Here is a 19,342-nt window from a genome sequence, read left to right on the forward strand (position 1 = left end):
CAGGGTAACTGCCCCCTGCACAGCAGCTGTGTGGGCGCCTGCACACCTGGTGGGATTGTGCAGCTCGGCTGGGTGCTCGGGGTGTTTGCCAGCGCTCACAGCCCAGGGGCTCAGCGTCTCCACGGGAAATCTGCCCTCGGGGGTTCCCGCAGGCCCCTGGGGAAAGCCAAAGAGCAAGGTCAGCGCATGGCTGGGAGCTGTGTCCAGTTATTAGTGTCTAGGTTTTTCCAGCCAACCCCCCCCCCCCAGCCCCTCCCCGCGGCCTCTGATCCCTTCTCAGACTCAGAACTTCAGAGACATTTGCTGGCTGCCAGCTGTGCCCGGCAAAGGCTGCTCTGGCTCCTTGGCACACGCCTACCACCCCTTGGCAAAGCCCAGCTCCACCCTGCGTGTGGGGGCATCTCTGGGGGAGCACGTGGGCGGGGCAAGGGGGCTCCACCCTGCGTGGGGGGCATCTCCGGGGGGGGCACGTGGGCGGGGCAAGGGGGCTCCACCCTGCGTGTGGATATCTCCGGGGGGGGCACGTGGGCGGGGCAAGGGGGGCTCCACCCTGCGTGTGGGGGGGACATCTCCGGGGGGGCACGTGGGCGGGGCAAGGGGGCTCCACCCTGCGTGTGGGGATATCTCGGGGGGGGGCACGTGGGCGGGGCAAGGGGGCTCCACCCTGCGTGTGGGGATATCTCCGGGGGGGGGCACGTGGGCGGGGCAAGGGGGCTCCACCCTGCGTGTGGGGATATCTCGGGGGGGGGGGCACGTGGGCGGGGCAAGGGGGCTCCACCCTGCGTGTGGGGATATCTCCGGGGGGGGGCACGTGGGCGGGGCAAGGGGGCTCCACCCTGCGTGTGGGGATATCTCCGGGGGGGGGCACGTGGGCGGGGCAAGGGGGCTCCACCCTGCGTGTGGGGATATCTCCGGGGGGGGGCACGTGGGCGGGGTAAGGGGGGCTCCACCCTGCGTGTGGGGATATCTCCGGGGGGGGCACGTGGGCGGGGCAAGGGGGGCTCCACCCTGCGTGTGGGGGTATCTCCGGGGGGCGCCTGGGTGGGACACTTTCTGTCCCTCTCCCCTGGCCAGCGGCGTCCCTCCGGCCCCTGCCCCATTTTGCAGCCAGCTCCCCCCATCCCGCGCTCGCTGCCGCAGACGCTCATGGCAGCCCGCAGCCCTGCCAGGGGATCCCGGCAGCCGCTCCGCCGGCCCAGCCTCCCCCCGGGCCCCATGGCTCCGTCCTGCGCGCCGCCCTAGCCCCGCCGGGCGCCCCGGCCGTGCCATGGAGCTGCTGCGGGCGCTCTGGCTGTGCGCGGGGGTGGCGGGCAGCCTCCTGCCGGCCCCCGGCCAGGGGCACCCGCAGCCCTGCCACGTCCTGGCCCGGGCCGGCCACGCGGTGCGCCTGGGCGCGCTGCTGCCCGCGGGGGGCGCGCAGAGCCGGGGGCGCAGCGCCCTGGCCAGGGCCGGCCGGGCCAGCCGCCTCCCCTACAACCTGAGCCTGGAGCTGCTGCCCGGGGCGCCCCGCGAGAGGGACCCGGGCTCGCTGGCTCGCTGGCTCTGCCAGGCGCTGGTGGGGCGCGGGGTGGCGGCCGTGCTGGCCTTCCCGCGGGCCCGGGAGGAGCTGCTGCTGCTGGGCTTCCTCGCCGCCAGCCTGGAGATCCCGGTCCTCAGCCTCTCGGAGCTGCAGCCGCCCGCGCCCGCCGGCACCCAGGTGAGGGGGCCGCGCAACAGGTGGGGGGCAGCAGCCCCTGGGCCGGGCCCTGCCCCCTTGCAAAGCGGAGTGGGGGGGGGGCAGCCCCCTGCTGGCTGGAAGGGGCTTGGGGGGGGGGGGGGGGGAGCTGCAGCCCCTTCGACTCCCAGCCTGGAGTCTGGGACTTTTCGCTCCTCCGCCGCACGGGCCAGGCGGGTCTGCAGCCCCGGGGCGGGGGCGGGGCCGGGCGGCAGCTGCGGGGGGGGGGGGGGGGGTTGTTGGGACTGTTTGAAGGGGGGGGCAAGGAGGGAGCAGCGGAGACCCCTGGCTGCAGATCCCGGCCCTGCCCCCGGAGCGGAAGGGCTGCGCGTGCTGGGGGGCTGGGGATGAAGAGTCGGGGGGGGGGGGGGGGGGATTTCTCAGCTCCGTGCCCAGCCCAGCAGCTTGAAGGCGGCGCTCCTGGCTCCCGGGGGTCCCGGCGTCCTGCCCCAGCTCCGGCCTGGCTCCCGCGGGCTGGGAAGCGGCTCAGCCGCCCAAGAGCTCCGGGTGCTTTGCGCTTTACCCCCCGAGCTGCGGATGGGCCGGTGTCTAGTTCTGGGGCAGGGCTGTCGGGTTGGGCGGGAGGCGCCAGGTTCCAGCAGAGAGTCCCAGGGCTGGCTGAGACCTCAGGGGCCAGCGGGCCCAGCCCCCTGCCCGAGGCAGGACCGACCCGACCCGACCCTCCCAGCCGGGGCTTCTGGCCACGGGCCGGTTCCCGCAGCGTGAAGGGGGCATGTCCCGTCTGAGGCCCCTGGTTTAGGGTTTCAGGCCTGAAGGCCCCTTGGAATGGCCTGGCCTGACCTCGCATCGCAGGCCCCAGAGCCGCCCCCCATCAGACCCCAGAGCCGCCCCCCATCAGACCCCAGAGCCGCCCCCCGCCCCCCATCAGACCCCAGAGCCGCCCCCCATCAGACCCCAGAGCCGCCCCCCGCCCCCCATCAGACCCCAGAGCTCTGGCCGAGTTGCTCTCCCTCGTGTCCAGAGCCTCACGCCCCAGAGAACCCAGCGCTGGCACCGGGACCAGCCAGTGGCCCGGGGCGTGTCCTGCAGGGGAAGGCGAAGCCCCCTGGTTTTCTGCCAGCGCCAGTGTCTGGGGGGAAATTCCTTCCAGCCCCCACGTGGCAGCCAGGGGGACGCTGAGCCTGTGGGCGAGCCCCAGGGCCCGAGAGCTGGGAACACTTCCTGCTTCCCCAGTCTGGTCCCTCCCCTGGGGCACCGGCCGTGGCCACTGTCGGCAGCCAGGACGCCGGGCAAGATGGGCCTGTGGGCTGCTCTAGGTTCCTAATGCCTGGCTCCGCAGAGCCCTGGTCCTGAAATAGTTAATGATCCACATTGGCAGCTCTTCAGTAGTGGGCTGCTTGTGTGGCAGGGGGGTCGCTCCAGGGAGCGCAGAGAGGTGGGGTCTGTGTGTCTGTGTCTGTCTGTCTCTGTGTGTCTCTGTCTGTCTGTGTCTATGCGTGTCTGTGTCTGTCTGTCTCTGTGTGTCTCTGTCTGTCTGTGTGTCTGTGTCTGTCTGTCTGTCTGTGTGTCTGTCTGTGTGTCTGTGTCTGTGTGTCTGTCTGTCTGTGTCTATGCGTGTCTGTGTCTGTCTGTCTGTGTGTCTGTCTGTGTGTCTGTGTGTCTGTCTGTGTGTGCGGTGCTGCTGCTCTGCGTCCCTGCCACATTTTTAGCCATTTCCATGCTACCCTCCCACCTTCCCTTTGGCAGCCTTCGGCTGGCTGCGGCGTTGCTCTCTGCTGTGACACAGCAGCCCGCTCCCCCCCAGAGGGGCTGCATCTCAGCGCCGGATGGGCCACTCTGTGGGTGGAGCTCAGGGGTCCCCCTTGCAGAGCTTCCCCAATGCCCAGCAAAGCGTGCGAGCCCCCCCCCCCTCGTGTGACTGGGAGCAGAGCCAGAGCCCCTGAGGAGCTGTCTCCTCTTTGAGCGCTTGCCCCCCGAGCCCGCTCCTGGCCACTCGCCTCCCTGCCCATTTCCTCCGCCAACTGGCAGGCGTTGGATTTCGGGGGTCAGGGAGGCCGAAGCCCCCTCGTTCACCCAGCAGGGGCTTGGGCAAGGGGGGCTCCAAGAGGGAGCAGCATGGGGGGAGGCGCGGGCAGCGTGCTGCTCCTGCCTTCACCCGGCTGTCCAGAGCCTGCTCGCTTGGGGGCCCTGGTGGGGGCTTTCACACCCTCCCCCCACGTACGGGCCAGCTCGTAGGGCTGCCGGATGGTTTCCGCAAACACACCGGACACACTGGCCATGACATCACAGCCCACAGCTCATGTCCGTCGGGAAATAGCAACCGTTCCATGGTCTCCGTTTGTTTCCCGAACAGAAGCTGTAATACTGGAGTGGCCGGTTCCAACGGGACACGGGTGACCCAAGCGGCTTGTGCTGTTTAGATTTAAAGGCCCGTAAAGCCAGCGGGCCAGAAGCCCCCCGCGTCGCGGGCCGGGGGCTAACAGGCCAGGCCCTGCAGAGATAAATGCCCCTCCCCCACCAAAGAGCCCGTCAGCGCACCGGCCTCCTCTCCTCCCCGATCCCCCTGCCCACAGCAGCCCCCCTTCTGCAAACTGGGGCTACGGCTGAGCGGGGGGCAGGAAGGGCAAAGGCTCTCTGGGGAAGGGGGCGGGGAGAGGGGCGTCGCTCAGCACGCTGCCCCTTCGGAGCTGCGCTCCCCTTCTCCCGGGCGCAGGCAGTAGGGGGCGCTGTGCGGCGGGACGCAACTCTGCGGGGTCCCAGTGCGGCACGGGAGGGCGCTGGGCGTGTTCAGCCCCGTCCCCTCGGCACTGAGCACCACCGCCCTAACGGTGCCCTGTCACGCCGTCCCTGGGAGCTCGAGGGGAGGAAAGTGCAGCCCAAGGGCAGAGGAGGGGCAACGCCTTGAGGTGGACACTGAGGTTCTAAGCTGGGCCAGGCAATATACGGCCCACGGGCCGGGCAATATACGGCCCACGGGCCGGGCAATATACGGCCCACGGGCCGGGCAATATACGGCCCACGGGCCGGGCAATATACGGCCCACGGGCCGCATGTGGCCCTCCAAGCCTTTCAGTCTGGCCCGCGCCCGCCAGCCAGGACCCTGAGGCCGGGAGCAGCCCCGGCTGCTCTGAGCTCTGGGCTGCGGCAGGCAGGGAGTTGGGAGAGGGTCCCGTTGGGCTGCTGGCCGGGTACCACCTAGGTAAGTCCCTGCACTTGGCACCTCAGCCCCTCCCCAAGGTCACCACCCAAAGCCTCTCTACACCCCTCCCCCAGGCCAGAACCCTCTCCTCTGCCCATACCCGCCGGGACCCTGCACCCCAGCCCCCTGGCCTGGTCACACCTCCTCCCAAACTCCCTCTCACACCCCGCACCCTCTTCCCCACCCCAAGCTGCCCTCTGCATCCAACCTCCATCCACTACCCGGAAGCCCCTCCCTAGAACAGAGCGGCCCTCGACCACTCACCAAAATCTTGGCATGTCCCCCATCAAAAATAATTGCCCCCCCCCCCCCCGTTCCAAGCTCCGCGGGGCTGGGCTGTCCCTACGAGATGTCCAGGTGCAGCACCTAGCGGGGCGCGATTTCAGCTGCCCCCCCATAGCCCAGTAAGCGAGCGCCCCGCCCCGCCTCTCTGGGTTGCAGAATCCCTTCCACCTGCACATGGCCCGGGGGAGCCCCCTGGAGACCCTGGTGGACGTGCTGGCCAGTACCCTCCACGCCAGCGACTGGCATGAGGTCACCCTGGTGCTGTGCCACGCCTGGGACGTCTCCGGCTTCCTGGCCTTCTGGACCAGCCGCACCGACCTGGCCCTGAGGACCGTCCTGGACCTGAGCTACCTGGACGAGCCTGGCGCCAGCCGCTACCTCCGCCAGCACTCGGAGCAGCTCAGGGCGCTGGCCAGCCCGGTGCTGCTCTTCGGCTGCGGCGCCCGGCTCTCGCGGCTGGTGGTCAGGGCGGCCTCGGAGGCCGGGCTGGCGCCGCAGGACGTCCACTGGATGCTGGGGCACCCGCTGAGCGTGGACGAGCTGCCCACGGAGGGGCTGCCCGTGGGGCTGCTGGCGTACGGGGCGGTGCAGCGCCCCTCGCTGGAGCACTTCGTCCAGGACGCGGTGGAGCTGGTATCCCGAGCCGTCTCCAGCGCCGTGTACGTCCGGCCCGACCTGGCGCTGCCCCAGAGCCTGGGGAACTGCAACGACCAGCCTGTGGAGGGCTCCGAGTCCTCGGGCCGCTACCTCTCCAGGTAAGCGGGGACCCCACCCCAGGACTCCCGGGCCAGTGTCCCTGTCACCCACCCCCTGCCGGGCTATTGGCGTCTCTCTGAGCAGACGGACGTGCTGTCCGGGGGCTGGCGCTCACCGGGGCAGGAGAACTGGGTTCTGTCTCTGGCCTGAATGCTGACCTGCAGGGTGACCCCCCCCGCAGCCCCGCCCTGTGCCTCAGTTTCTCTGGCCTGTGCTACACAGCAGCTTGGCCCCAGAGAGTTGTAATGGGCCATTTTGGCCTTAAAAAGTCTGTGACTCTAGGGCTGTCAGATGGGCTCACGATGAGGCACCTCAGAGCACTGGGCCGGGCCGCAGGAGACTTCCCGTCTATTCCTGGCTCTGCTGCTGACTGGCCGGGTGACCTTGGGCATGTCACCGCCCCGCCATGTGCCTCAGTTTCCCCCTCTGTACGAAGGGGATCGCAGTACTGCCCTCCGCCCTAAAGTGCTTTGTGATCGCTGGGAAAGAAGCAGTTGCTGTCGTAACTGAGAGAGGCTGTTCTCAGTAGTGACAGATGCAGAACAAGGAGCAATGGGCTCAAGTTGCGGTGGGAGAGGTCCAGGTTGGATATTAGGAAAAACTATTTCACTAGGAGGGTGGTGAAGCTCTGGGATGGGTTCCCTGGGGAGGGGGTGGAGTCTCCATCCCTAGAGGTGTTTAAGTCTCGGCTTGACCAAGCCCTGGCCGGGTTGATTTAGTTGGGATTGGTCCTGCCTAGAGCAGGGGCTGGACTTGACCTTCTGAGGTCTCTTCCAGCTCTATGGTTCTATGCAAATTCCTTGCCCTCCTCTGCTACGGCACTAATTAACAAAGTGACCCCTCTGTCAGGGGGTGGGGGAAGGGAATTTTATTGTCATACAAATGGGGAAACGGAGGCACCAACAATCACTTGCCCAAGGTCAATACAGCAAAGCAGCAGCAAAGCTGGAATTAGGACCCAGGTCTCCTGACTCGGTCCTGTGCTCTGAGCACTAGGTCATGCTGCCTCTTGGAAGATCAGCCCATCTGGTCAGGCTCTGACCATTTCAGCAAGAGTCTGGGGCCGTGCAGACGCGCTCTGGGAAGAGAGACGATGTCGCTTTAAATCTCTGGGTAACGCCACCAGGAAGCTGCTGTTACCGAGATAAGACTCTGCTAAGAGGAGGCAGCTGGCCAGCTCCGGCCGGGTCCCTTCCTGACCCTCCCAGCACTCGGCCCTGGAGCATGACACTGGATTCCTATTACCAGCCTCACTAATGGGCCAGCTGCTTTAGATGTAGACACGTCCCCCCCGCCACACCCAGCGGTCCTGCCGGGTCGCATGTCCGGTCTGACATGCAAAGTAACGCGTGGGCAGGCGTGCACCGGCACACGCCTCTGCAGCGCTGCTCCCTGTACACGCAGGGCCTGGGTGTCCCCACCTGCCAGCCTGGGAGTCACTGGCCCTTGTATCCAGGTCACAGACACTGCCACAGGGTTCCCAGACCTGCCCTGCACCCTCTAAAACCTTCAGTTCGGGGCCTCCCCAAGCAAACCTCTGCTCCGGGGAACCGGTCGACCGAAGCAAACTCCTCGATTTGGCGAGTGGAACCAGAGCGGGGCAGGCCCCCGAGGTCTGGGAGCTGCCTCTTTGGGGTTCTGGAGAGCAGGGGGCTTTTAGCCTGGGGGTCGTGACCCACCTGCCCACCCCTGGTGGTTCTCTGGGCGGGGGCAGCTCCTGGTGGGAGCCCAGCTGATGGAGATCGGGGCAGAAAAGGGCGAGAAGCCCTGTGTTTCCCTGAGCCCCTCGGGTCTCCGAAATCTCGCCAATTTCACCTCCGTCCAATGCACCGCCTGTCCTGGCCGCATGGCGGCTCGATCAGCTCCCCTGCTCCTGTCCCGCGCGACTCCCTGTCTCCGTCTCCCTCTGTGCTCGGCTCCCCGCCCCGGGGACGTCCGGGGCTCATGCTTCCTCCCCCCCGGCAGGTTCCTGGCCAACACGTCGTTCCAGGGGCGGACGGGGCGGGTGTGGGTGCAGAACACCTCGCTGGTGCACACCGAGCGCCACTACCGGATCTGGAGCCTGCTGCGTGACTCGCTGGGGGAGCCCAGCTGGGTGACGGTGGGCAGCTGGCGGGACGGCCGGCTGGCGGTGGAGGAGGGCTTCTGGCAGAGCCAGCGGCAGCCCAAGAGCCTGGGCGACGGGGGCGGCTTGGCGCGGGCGAAGCTGCGGGTGGTGACGCTGGTGGAGCACCCGTTTGTCTTCACGCGGGAGGCGGACGAGGACGGGAGCTGCCCGGCCGGGCAGCTGTGCCTGGACCCGCACACCAACGACTCGGCCGTGCTGGACGCCCTCTTCGAGGCGCTGGGCGCCGGGAACGGCTCGGTGCCGCGGGCGCACAGGAAGTGCTGCTACGGCTACTGCATCGACCTGCTGGAGAAGCTGGCCGAGGACCTGCCCTTCGACTTCGACCTCTACATCGTCGGCGACGGCAAGTACGGGGCCTGGAAGAACGGGCAGTGGACGGGGCTGGTGGGGGACCTGCTGAGCGGCACGGCACACATGGCCGTCACCTCCTTCAGCATCAACTCGGCCAGGAGCAAAGTCATCGACTTCACCAGCCCCTTCTTCTCCACCAGCCTGGGCATCCTCGTGCGGACCAAGGACACGGCCTCGCCCATCGGCGCCTTCATGTGGCCCCTGCACTGGACCATGTGGGTGGGCATCTTCGTGGCCCTGCACCTGACGGCGCTCTTCCTGACCCTCTACGAGTGGAAGAGCCCCTACGGCATGACCCCGCACGGGCGCAACCGCATGAAGATCTTCTCCTACTCCTCCGCCCTCAACCTGTGCTACGCCATCCTCTTCGGGCGCACCGTCTCCAGCAAGACGCCCAAGTGCTGCACCGGCCGCTTCCTCATGAACCTCTGGGCCATCTTCTGCCTCCTGGTCCTCTCCAGCTACACGGCCAACCTGGCTGCCGTCATGGTGGGGGAGAAGACCTTCGAGGAGCTCTCGGGGATCCACGACCCCAAGGTGGGAGGCCTGTGGCGCTGCCTCGGAGGCGGGAGGGATCCGGGGAGGGGGGGCAGGTGCCGGCCTCTCCTCCCCACGCTGGTCCCCTTGCCCGCTGCATCCTGGTTGCCTGTGGCCCCTACCAGTCACTGCCCGCTCCCGACAGCATCATTAGCGCCAGGCCTTTCGAATCTCTGCCACGTGGGCCCTGTCGAGGCCCCCCCCGCCCGTTTTCCCAGCTGGCTGCTCCTGAGCGCGGAAGGGGGAGGGTGTAAAATGGAGCGGAGTCCTCAAGGGCATCTCTGGGCTCCGGTCTGCTTGCAGTCTGAACCCCCAGGGTCCTTTCCCCGTCAGCCGGGGGGGCCTGGCCAGATTCCAGTCGGGGGGGCGTCTGCCTCTCCCCGGCCGTTCCCCACTGGGGCCTGGGGCCTGTCCTGCACCGCCGCCACTGGCTGCGCGCGAGCTCCACCCCAGAGGTGGCTGCATCCCGGCAGTGGTTGTGTGGGCAAGGGGGGGAGGGGCAAACCCCCTTGCACTTGCTCAGCCTTCTGAACTGCGTTGGCCCGGCTGGCTGCTTGGTCCGTCCCCCCCATGTCTGGCCTGGCCGTCCCTCTGTCCAGGCAGCCCGTGGTGCTGCCACGTGGCTCCCGGAGCGCCAGGGCAGCCACCGGCCTCTCGCCTTGTGTGCGTGGCGCTAAGGGAGGAGACACGGACACCTGAGCCCTGGTGCCACGGGGGGGGGCTGGTGCTCGCCGGGCGGCGCCGGGGAGGGGCGCTGAATGGCACGTGGGGCTCGCGGCTCTGATCCCCGGGCCCCCCGCCCCGCGGAGGCGTTTGCAAGCCGCACGCTCGGTCCTCTCTGCAGCTGCACCACCCCTCGCAGGGCTTCCGCTTCGGCACGGTGTGGGAGAGCAGCGCCGAGGAGTACATCAAGAAGAGCTTCCCCGAAATGCACGAGTACATGCGGCGTCACAGCGTCCCCACCACGCCCGCCGGGGTCACCATGCTCAAGTAGGTGGGGGGCTGGGGCAGAGGCTGGTGCAGAAGGGAGCTCGGGGGAGGGGACTGAGGTGTGGGGGGCGGGGTCTGTAAGGGGGGGTCGTGAGCTGGGGCAGGGGCCGAGGGGCCCGGGTGCAGGGCCTGGTGTGTGTTGTGACCTAAGGGGGGGGGGGTGTAGAGGGCTCCGGGGGTGACCTAGGGCAGAGAGACGGGGAGGGGCTGGGGTGCCAGAGGCCTCTGGGCAGGAGGCGCTTACCCAGCCAGAGCCCTGCGGGACCCCGAGGCAGCACCAGGCTGCTCCCTGTGCCTGTCTGGCTGGGAGGTGGGGAGGCTCCCCATGCTGCCCCCCCCGCCCAATCTCTCTCCCCCCCCCGGCACCTGGAGCGGGGAGCAAAAGGGGCAGCCAGCTGCTTGCAGCGCCGGGGGGCTGCTCTGTGCCCGAGGGTCCCGGGGGGGCGGCCTGAGGCCGGATCTTGCCCACCCTTGTCCTAGCGCCGCAGAGATGAGCGGCCGCTTCTGTAAAGGCAAGGAGTGAAGTTGTGGGCGACCTGCCCTCAGTGCCTTGCCCCAGTCCCCGCAGCGCCCCCTGCTGGGAGAGACGCACTGCCCCAGGCCCCACAGCGCCCCCTGCTGGGAGAGATGCACTGCCCCAGGCCCCACAGCGCCCCCTGCTGGGAGAGACGCACTGCCCCAGGCCCCGCGGCGCCCCCTGCTGGGAGAGACGCACTGCCCCAGGCCCCGCGGCGCCCCCTGCTGGGAGAGGCGCACTGCCCCAGGCCCCGCGGCGCCCCCTGCTGGGAGAGGCGCACTGCCCCAGGCCCCGCGGCGCCCCCTGCTGGGAGAGACGCACTGCCCCAGGCCCCGCGGCGTCCCCCGCTGGGAGAGACGCACTGCCCCAGGCCCCGCGGCGTCCCCCGCTGGGAGAGACGCACTGCCCCAGGCCCCTCGGCGTCCCCCGCTGGGAGAGACGCACTGCCCCAGGCCCCGCGGCGCCCCCTGCTGGGAGAGACGCACTGCCCCAGGCCCCGCAGCGCCCCCTGCTGGGAGAGACGCACTGCCCCAGGCCCCACGGCGCCCCCCTGCTGGGAGAGACGCACTGCCCCAGGCCCCTCGGCGTCCCCCGCTGGGAGAGACGCACTGCCCCAGGCCCCGCGGCGCCCCCTGCTGGGAGAGACGCACTGCCCCAGGCCCCGCAGCGCCCCCTGCTGGGAGAGACGCACTGCCCCAGGCCCCGCAGCGCCCCCTGCTGGGAGAGACGCACTGCCCCAGGCCCCGCGGCGCCCCCTGCTGGGAGAGACGCACTGCCCCAGGCCCCGCGGCGCCCCCTGCTGGGAGAGACGCACTGCCCCAGGCCCCGCGGCGCCCCCTGCTGGGAGAGACGCACTGCCCCAGGCCCCGCGGCGCCCCCTGCTGGGAGAGACGCACTGCCCCAGGCCCCGCGGCGCCCCCTGCTGGGAGAGACGCACTGCCCCAGGCCCCGCGGCGCCCCCTGCTGGGAGAGACGCACTGCCCCAGGCCCCGCGGCGCCCCCTGCTGGGAGAGACGCACTGCCCCAGGCCCCGCGGCGCCCCCTGCTGGGAGAGACGCACTGCCCCAGGCCCCGCGGCGCCCCCTGCTGGGAGAGACGCACTGCCCCAGGCCCCGCGGCGCCCCCTGCTGGGAGAGACGCACTGCCCCAGGCCCCGCAGCGCCCCCTGCTGGGAGAGACGCACTGCCCCAGGCCCCGCAGCGCCCCGTGCTGGGAGAGACGCACTGCCCCAGGCCCCGCAGCGCCCCGTGCTGGGAGAGACGCACTGCCCCAGGCCCCGCAGCGCCCCGTGCTGGGAGAGACGCACTGCCCCAGGCCCCGCAGCGCCCCCTGCTGGGAGAGACGCACTGCCCCAGGCCCCGCAGCGCCCCCTGCTGGGAGAGACGCACTGCCCCAGGCCCCGCAGCGCCCCGTGCTGGGAGAGACGCACTGCCCCAGGCCCTGCAGCGCCCCCTGCTGGGAGAGACGCACTGCCCCAGGCCCCACAGCGCCCCCTGCTGAGAGAGACGCACTGCCCCAGGCCCCACAGCGCCCCCTGCTGGGAGAGACGCACTGCCCCAGGCCCCGCGGCGCCCCCTGCTGGGAGAGATGCACTGCCCCAGGCCCCGCGGCGCCCCCTGCTGGGAGAGGCACCTTGCTTCAAGCCCCGCAGCGCCCCCTGCTGGGAGAGACGCACTGCCCCAGGCTCCGCGGCGCCCCCTGCTGGGAGAGACGCACTGCCTCAGGCCCCTGCAGCGCCCCCTGCTGGGAGAGGCACCTTGCCTCAGGCCCCTGCAGCGCCCCCTGCTGGGAGAGACGCACTGCCCCAGGCCCCGCGGCGCCCCCTGCTGGGAGAGACGCACTGCCCCAGGCCCCGCGGCGCCCCCTGCTGGGAGAGACGCACTGCCCCAGGCCCCGCGGCGCCCCCTGCTGGGAGAGGCACCTTGCTTCAAGCCCCGCGGTGCCCCCTGCTGGGAGAGACGCACTGCCCCAGGCCCCGCGGCGCCCCCTGCTGGGAGAGACGCACTGCCTCAGGCCCCGCGGCGCCCCCTGCTGGGAGAGACGCACTGCCCCAGGCCCCGCGGCGCCCCCTGCTGGGAGAGACGCACTGCCCCAGGCCCTGCGGCGCCCCCTGCTGGGAGAGGCACCTTGCTTCAAGCCCCGCGGCGCCCCCTGCTGGGAGAGACGCACTGCCCCAGGCCCCGCGGCGCCCCCTGCTGGGAGAGACGCACTGCCCCAGGCCCTGCGGCGCCCCCTGCTGGGAGAGATGCACTGCCCCAGGCCCCGCGGCACCCCCTGCTGGGAGAGGCACCTTGCCTCAGGCCCCGCGGCGCCCCCTGCTGGGAGAGATGCACTGCCCCAGGCCCCGCGGCGCCCCCTGCTGGGAGAGGTACCTTGCCTCAGGCCCCTGCAGCGCCCCCTGCTGGGAGAGATGCAGCGCCCCCTGCTGGGCGAGATGCACTGCCCCAGGCCCCGCGGCGCCCCCTGCTGGGAGAGATGCACTGCCCCAGGCCCCGCGGCGCCCCCTGCTGGGAGAGGCACCTTGCCTCAAGCCCCGCAGCGCCCCCTGCTGAGAGAGACGCACTGCCCCAGGCCCCACGGCGCCCCCTGCTGGGAGAGACGCACTGCCCCAGGCCCCGCGGCGCCCCCTGCTGGGAGAGGTACCTTGCCTCAGGCCCCTGCAGCGCCCCCTGCTGGGAGAGATGCACTGCCCCAGGCCCCGCGGCGCCCCCTGCTGGGAGAGGCACCTTGCCTCAAGCCCCGCAGCGCCCCCTGCTGGGAGAGACGCACTGCCCCAGGCCCCGCGGCGCCCCCTGCTGGGAGAGGTACCTTGCCTCAGGCCCCTGCAGCGCCCCCTGCTGGGAGAGACGCACTGCCCCAGGCCCCGCGGCGCCCCCTGCTGGGAGAGACGCACTGCCCCAGGCCCCACGGCACCCCCTGCTGGGAGAGACGCACTGCCCCAGGCGCCCCCTGCTGGGAGAGACGCACTGCCCCAGGCCCCACAGCGCCCCCTGCTGGGAGAGACGCACTGCCCCAGGCCCCGCGGCGCCCCCTGCTGGGAGAGGCACCTTGCCTCAGGCCCCGCGGCGCCCCCTGCTGGGAGAGATGCACTGCCCCAGGCCCCACGGCGCCCCCTGCTGGGAGAGACGCACTGCCCCAGGCCCCACGGCGCCCCCTGCTGGGAGAGACGCACTGCCCCAGGCCCCACGGCGCCCCCTGCTGGGAGAGACGCACTGCCCCAGGCCCCGCGGCGCCCCCTGCTGGGAGAGATGCACTGCCCCAGGCCCCGCGGCGCCCCCTGCTGGGAGAGACGCACTGCCCCAGGCCCCGCGGCGCCCCCTGCTGGGAGAGATGCACTGCCCCAGGCCCCACGGCGCCCCCTGCTGGGAGAGATGCACTGCCCCACGGCGCCCCCTGCTGGGAGAGGTACCTTGCCTCAGGCCCCGCGGCGCCCCCTGCTGGGAGAGACGCACTGCCCCAGGCCCCACGGCGCCCCCTGCTGGGAGAGATGCACTGCCCCAGGCCCCACGGCGCCCCCTGCTGGGAGAGATGCACTGCCCCACGGCGCCCCCTGCTGGGAGAGGTACCTTGCCTCAGGCCCCGCGGCGCCCCCTGCTGGGAGAGACGCACTGCCCCAGGCCCCGCGGCGCCCCCTGCTGGGAGAGGCACCTTGCCTCAGGCCCCTGCAGCGCCCCCTGCTGGGAGAGACGCACTGCCCCAGGCCCCACGGCGCCCCCTGCTGGGAGAGACGCACTGCCCCAGGCCCCGCGGCTCCCCCCTGCTGGGAGAGACGCACTGCCCCAGGCCCCGCAGCGCCCCCCTGCTGGGAGAGACGCACTGCCCCAGGCCCCGCGGCGCCCCCTGCTGGGAGAGAAGCACTGCCCCAGGCCCCACGGCGCCCCCTGCTGGGAGAGACGCACTGCCTCAGGCTCCGTGGCGCCCCCCCTGCTGGGAGAGACGCACTGCCCCAGGCCCCACGGCGCCCCCTGCTGGGAGAGATGCACTGCCCCAGGCCCCACGGCGCCCCCTGCTGGGAGAGATGCACTGCCCCACGGCGCCCCCTGCTGGGAGAGGTACCTTGCCTCAGGCCCCGCGGCGCCCCCTGCTGGGAGAGACGCACTGCCCCAGGCCCCACGGCGCCCCCTGCTGGGAGAGATGCACTGCCCCAGGCCCCGCGGCGCCCCCTGCTGGGAGAGGCACCTTGCCTCAAGCCCCGCAGCGCCCCCTGCTGGGAGAGACGCACTGCCTCAGGCCCCACGGCGCCCCCTGCTGGGAGAGACGCATTGCCCCAGGCCCCACGGCGCCCCCTGCTGGGAGAGACGCACTGCCTCAGGCCCCGCAGCACCCCCTGCTGGGAGAGACGCACTGCCCCAGGCCCCGCGGCGCCCCCTGCTGGGAGAGACGCACTGCCCCAGGCCCCGCGGCGCCCCCTGCTGGGAGAGGCACCTTGCCTCAGGCCCCTGCAGCGCCCCCTGCTGGGAGAGACGCAATGCCTCAGGCCCCGCGGCGCCCCCTGCTGGGAGAGACGCACTGCCCCAGGCCCCACGGCGCCCCCTGCTGGGAGAGACGCACTGCCCCAGGCCCCGCGGCTCCCCCCTGCTGGGAGAGACGCACTGCCCCAGGCCCCGCAGCGCCCCCCTGCTGGGAGAGACGCACTGCCTCAGGCTCCGTGGCGCCCCCCCTGCTGGGAGAGACGCACTACCCCAGGCCCCGCGGCGCCCCCTGCTAGGAGAGACGCACTGCCTCAGGCCCCATGGCGCCCCCCCCTGCTGGGAGAGGTACCTTGCCTCAGGCCCCGCAGCGCCCCCTGCTGAGAGAGACGCACTGCCCCAGGCCCCGCAGCGCCCCCTGCTGAGAGAGACGCACTGCCTCAGGCCCCGCAGCGCCCCACCTGCTGGGAGAGGTACCTTGCCTCAGGCCCCGCAGCGCCCCCTGCTGGGAGAGACGCACTGCCCCAGGCCCCACGGCGCCCCCTGCTAGGAGAGACGCACTGCCTCAGGCCCCGCGGCGCCCCCTGCTGGGAGAGACGCACTGCCCCAGGCCCCGCAGCGCCCCCTGCTGAGAGAGACGCACTGCCTCAGGCCCCACAGCGCCCCCTGCTGGGAGAGGCTGTGCTGCAGGAGGCCAGCACGTCCCCAACAGCCTGCCCACCGCCACTAGCCTTGCTTGTAATTGGTGGGTGCCGGGAAGGCGAATCCAGCCCCTCTGCTCCCTTGGCCAGGACCGAGCCCCCCAAACTCAACGCCTTTATCATGGACAAATCCCTGCTGGAGTACGAGGTCACCATCGACTCGGACTGCAAGCTGCTCACGGTGGGGAAGCCGTTTGCGATCGAAGGTGAGCTGCAGCCGGGGGCCGGTTCCCGTGGCCTCCTGCCCATGGTCTGAGCGCACGGGCCCGCCCAAGGCGAAGGGGGCACTGGGCGCGTGGGACGGCAGCTTTAGTGCCCGGTGGCTCCGCGGTCTCCAGGCGCCCGTGGCCCTGCACTAGCTCCCCGCGGGGCAGCCTCCAGAGCATGAGTCCTTGAGCCATCGCTGCGCAGAGGAACCCCGGGGCGTGGCAGCCCCGCACCGAGCCCAGCGGATGTCGGGCGTCCTTCCTGACCCCCCACGGGCCGCTAGCCAGCGCCCTGGAGCATGAGGGGGCCCCGTGCACCGTGGCCTTGGGTTGGCCGAGAGTGAGCAAAGCCTCCCGCTTTCCCTCGTGGCTCCCCCCCGCCTCCTCCAATCTCCTCCAGCGCAGCCGGGCGACTGGCTCCTCGTGAGCGCGGCTGCCGCGCCGGAGCCAGGGGGAGGCAGACGAAGGCGCCGCGCTCTCGCCTGCCCGGCTGCGGCGGGGCAGGGCCCCGGGGAACAAGGCAGCCCCATCGGCAGGGGAGGAGCCGTGGTCCCTGCCAGGCCAGGCGAGCCGCTGGACGCCACAGGGCTGCCCTGCCTCTGCTGAGGGCCCATGAGGGCTCCTGGGTGCCACGGCCTCTGGCGGAGCCGCTCCTGGGGTGCCCGGGGGGGTAGGTCAATGGGGTGCAAGCTCTTTGAGGAGACCAGCTGGGTTCGGAGCCCGGCTCTTGTGGCCTTGCCTCCGTCTTGGGAGGGGAGACCAGCCCCTCCCGCGGCTCAGCCGTGATGGGGGCTGGAGGGGCAGCACCCCAGGGCTGGTGTTAATTGGGTTCTAGCGCCTGGCGCGAGCTGAGCTTTACCCCTCAAGCGCAATGGGGGGCGGGGCCCCGCCCTGCCCACAGTCCCAGGGGCCTGGGAACAGAGCCCGGGTCTGCTGGCTCCCCACCCGCCGCTTCTGTCCCCCCCCCCCCAGGCTACGGCATCGGCCTGCCCCAGAACTCGCCCCTCACCTCCAACCTCTCCGAGTTCATCAGCCGCTACAAGTCCGCCGGCTTCATGGACCTGCTGCATGACAAGTGGTACAAGATGGTGCCCTGCGGCAAGCGCGTCTTCGCCGTCACCGAGGTGAGGGCGCCGGGCCGGGGGGGGGCTGCCCCAGAGCCTGCCCCACCCCTGGCTAATCCCATCCCCCCTCCAGACGCTGCAGATGGGCATCTACCACTTCTCCGGGCTCTTCGTGCTGCTCTGCATCGGGCTCTGCGGCTCCCTGCTCACCTCCCTGGGGGAGCACGTCTTCTACCACCTGCTCCTGCCCCGCATCCGGCGGAAGAAGAAATTCAACTACTGGCTGCACACCAGCCAGGTGAGAGCAGCCCCCCCCCCCCCCCCCCCGGGCTTTGGATTGATGCTGCCTGGGTAGCGCCTGCCTTCCCCTCCCTCCCCGGGGGCGTAACGGTCAGCGCCAGCCGAGCCCCCTCGCCCGGGGCAGCGGTGCTGGGCCTGAGGATTTCTTGCTAGTCATTCTGCCCCCCTGCCCCTTGCTTCTCTCCGGCATCGCCTGCGTGGGACACAGCACAGCCACCTGCAACGCAGGGCCCAGCCCGTACACCATTACCCCTGCCCCCTCTGCCGCCACCCAGCTCTGGCTTCCACTGACTCCCGTCTGTGGGCGCCCTAGGGACGATGCCCCGCCGAGAAGGCCTGGCCCCGGCCCCGTGTCTGATCCCTCTCCTCCACTGTGCTCCACAGAAAATCCACCGGGCGCTGAACGTGGGCTGCGAGGAGCAGAAAACCCGCAAGCTGCGACTAGAGAGAAGGTAGCGAGCCCGGCCAAGCCCGCTTCCTCTGCGGCTTCCAGGGGGCCGCTTGCACCCCGGCTCTAGTGCCCCAGGTGGCCTCCGCGGCCCAAGCACCTGGCCCCTCGGGGAGGGCGCAGAGCTGGCTGGTCCGGTGGCCTCTGCCCCGCCGGCTCTCCTCACCCTCCGCCCGCTTCACTCCCAAGGTGCAATATCCAGAGGAGCCAGGAGGCCCCCGGCCCAGACGCCCACCAGCCCGCCTGGAACAACCTCAGGAAAGCCGCCCGGCGCGTGCATTTCAGCACAGAGGCAGCGCCCTGCGCAAACGGCAAGGGGCCCCCCCTAGAGACCCACGAGCACGAGCTCCGGGAGCTGGAGGGCCGGATCCAGGCCATCAGGGACCAGCTGAGAGCAGCCCTGGTGCGCAAGAGTGAGCTGGTGGCAGCCCTGGGCCCCCCCAAGAACAGCCGCCTGCTGCCCCTTAAGCCCGTGGCCGAGAAGAACGAGGGCAGGTAACGGGACGCGGGCGCCTCTGGAAAACCGGCTGCTGTTCCCCTTCGCGTCTCACCTCCACTCAGGGGCTGTCACTGGAGCACGGAGACCGGCCCCAACTCACTCACCACGTCCTTTTAAATTAATTCCTCTATCGAGCAGCTAGGCCCTAAATCGCCCACCCCCAACCTCGCTGGTGCCTTCCTTAGACTTAACGGCAAGCTTAGAGACCCCCAGCTGCTCCCCGTGCCGGAGGGGGCTGTTAGATCCCACCCACAGGCAGGAAGAGGGGACGGGCGTGGCACAGGGAAGTTCTCGGGTTAGTCCCAGCCTCCGCCCAAAGAATCGGTCCCTAGTTAAAGAGTTGTTTGGGGGGAAGGAGCTAGCGCCTCTTGGCCTCTCAGAAGCGGTGGCTCTAAGGGAGGCGTTTGAGCTGGGTGTAGGAGCCCTTGCGGCCCAGGGGGTGTCTATGGGGCAGAGCGGAACCTGCGCAAACCTTCCCCTGTGGCTGAGGAGCCCCCCAAGAGAGGCCGGGCAGCGCGGGGAGCGATGCAGCGTCGTTATTCCAAGTGTCTCTTCGTGCTACCTGCAGCTGTGCCATGGAGCGTAAATAAAATGTACAAAGGCCAAGGTTTTCACCAGACTAAAAAGTAAAACCAAAGCCGGGTCTCCGCCCCCCAATCCTAAGGGGGCTGAAAACAGAGGCTGCTGTTCACTCCCCCCCCCCCGTTTCCCTCCTTCCCCCGGGGCCGGTTTTGGATGCAGCTGGCCACCCGTGCGTTGGGTTTTTTAGTGAAGTCTGATCGGCCAGCCAGGCGCTTCTCCCCCGGCCCAAGGCGCAGCGGCCGGAGCAATGGGGAATTCGGTCACAACGCTGCACTTAAGTAAAGCTGGGGACAGGGGCCGCGCTCTCCGTCCCAGCAGCAAAAGGGCTTTCGGCAGAGGGGAGCGTCTCTTCCGGCCCTGCAGGCCCCCTCGGGCGCGAGCCGGAACGCTGGCTGTCTCGTGCAATCCCGGCCCTTCAGGCAGCCAAGCTGGCCTGGCAGCAGCGCTGTAGGCGGGAGAAGGCAGCAGTCCGTGGCCAGGGAGGCTGACCGACCACAAGCCCTGCAGCATCAAAAGGCCCCAGGGCTGCTGCGTGCTGGACGGGTAATTAGAGAAGGTGCTTTTAGAGCGAAGGTCATTGAAACCTGGGGGGGACCCGCGTCCTCACTGGCGCGCTAGCCCTGGAAGTGCAGCGACAGCCGCTGCTCCACATGCCGGGCCGTGTGCCCACGCCGCAGGCAGGTCGCTGCTCCCTC

The 19,342-nt window shown here is 70.5% G+C and overlaps 1 protein-coding gene across 3 annotated transcripts; it reads left to right on the forward strand.

Moving 5' to 3' along the window:
• Positions 1-846: 846 nt before the first annotated feature.
• Positions 847-19,236, forward strand: GRIN3B (glutamate ionotropic receptor NMDA type subunit 3B). 3 transcript variants are annotated; one of them, XM_075902632.1, is made up of 9 exons: positions 847-1,696; positions 5,316-5,914; positions 7,881-8,931; positions 9,794-9,921; positions 15,639-15,754; positions 16,727-16,878; positions 16,952-17,116; positions 17,503-17,570; positions 17,756-19,236. In XM_075902632.1, the coding sequence occupies exons 1-9, from the start codon at positions 1,268-1,270 to the stop codon at positions 18,063-18,065; spliced, it is 3,018 nt and encodes a 1,005-aa protein (XP_075758747.1). In that variant the 5' UTR covers positions 847-1,267; the 3' UTR covers positions 18,066-19,236. The 3 variants fall into 3 exon arrangements, with proteins under 3 accessions (XP_075758747.1, XP_075758748.1, XP_075758746.1); XM_075902631.1 differs by having other exon boundaries at positions 851-1,696; positions 9,776-9,921; positions 17,756-19,234; XM_075902633.1 differs by lacking the exon at positions 17,503-17,570 and having other exon boundaries at positions 9,776-9,921.
• The last annotated feature ends 106 nt before the right edge of the window (positions 19,237-19,342 follow it).

This window comes from Pelodiscus sinensis, chromosome 19 (genome assembly GCF_049634645.1).
Source record: "Pelodiscus sinensis isolate JC-2024 chromosome 19, ASM4963464v1, whole genome shotgun sequence".
Lineage (NCBI taxonomy): Eukaryota > Metazoa > Chordata > Testudines > Trionychidae > Pelodiscus > Pelodiscus sinensis.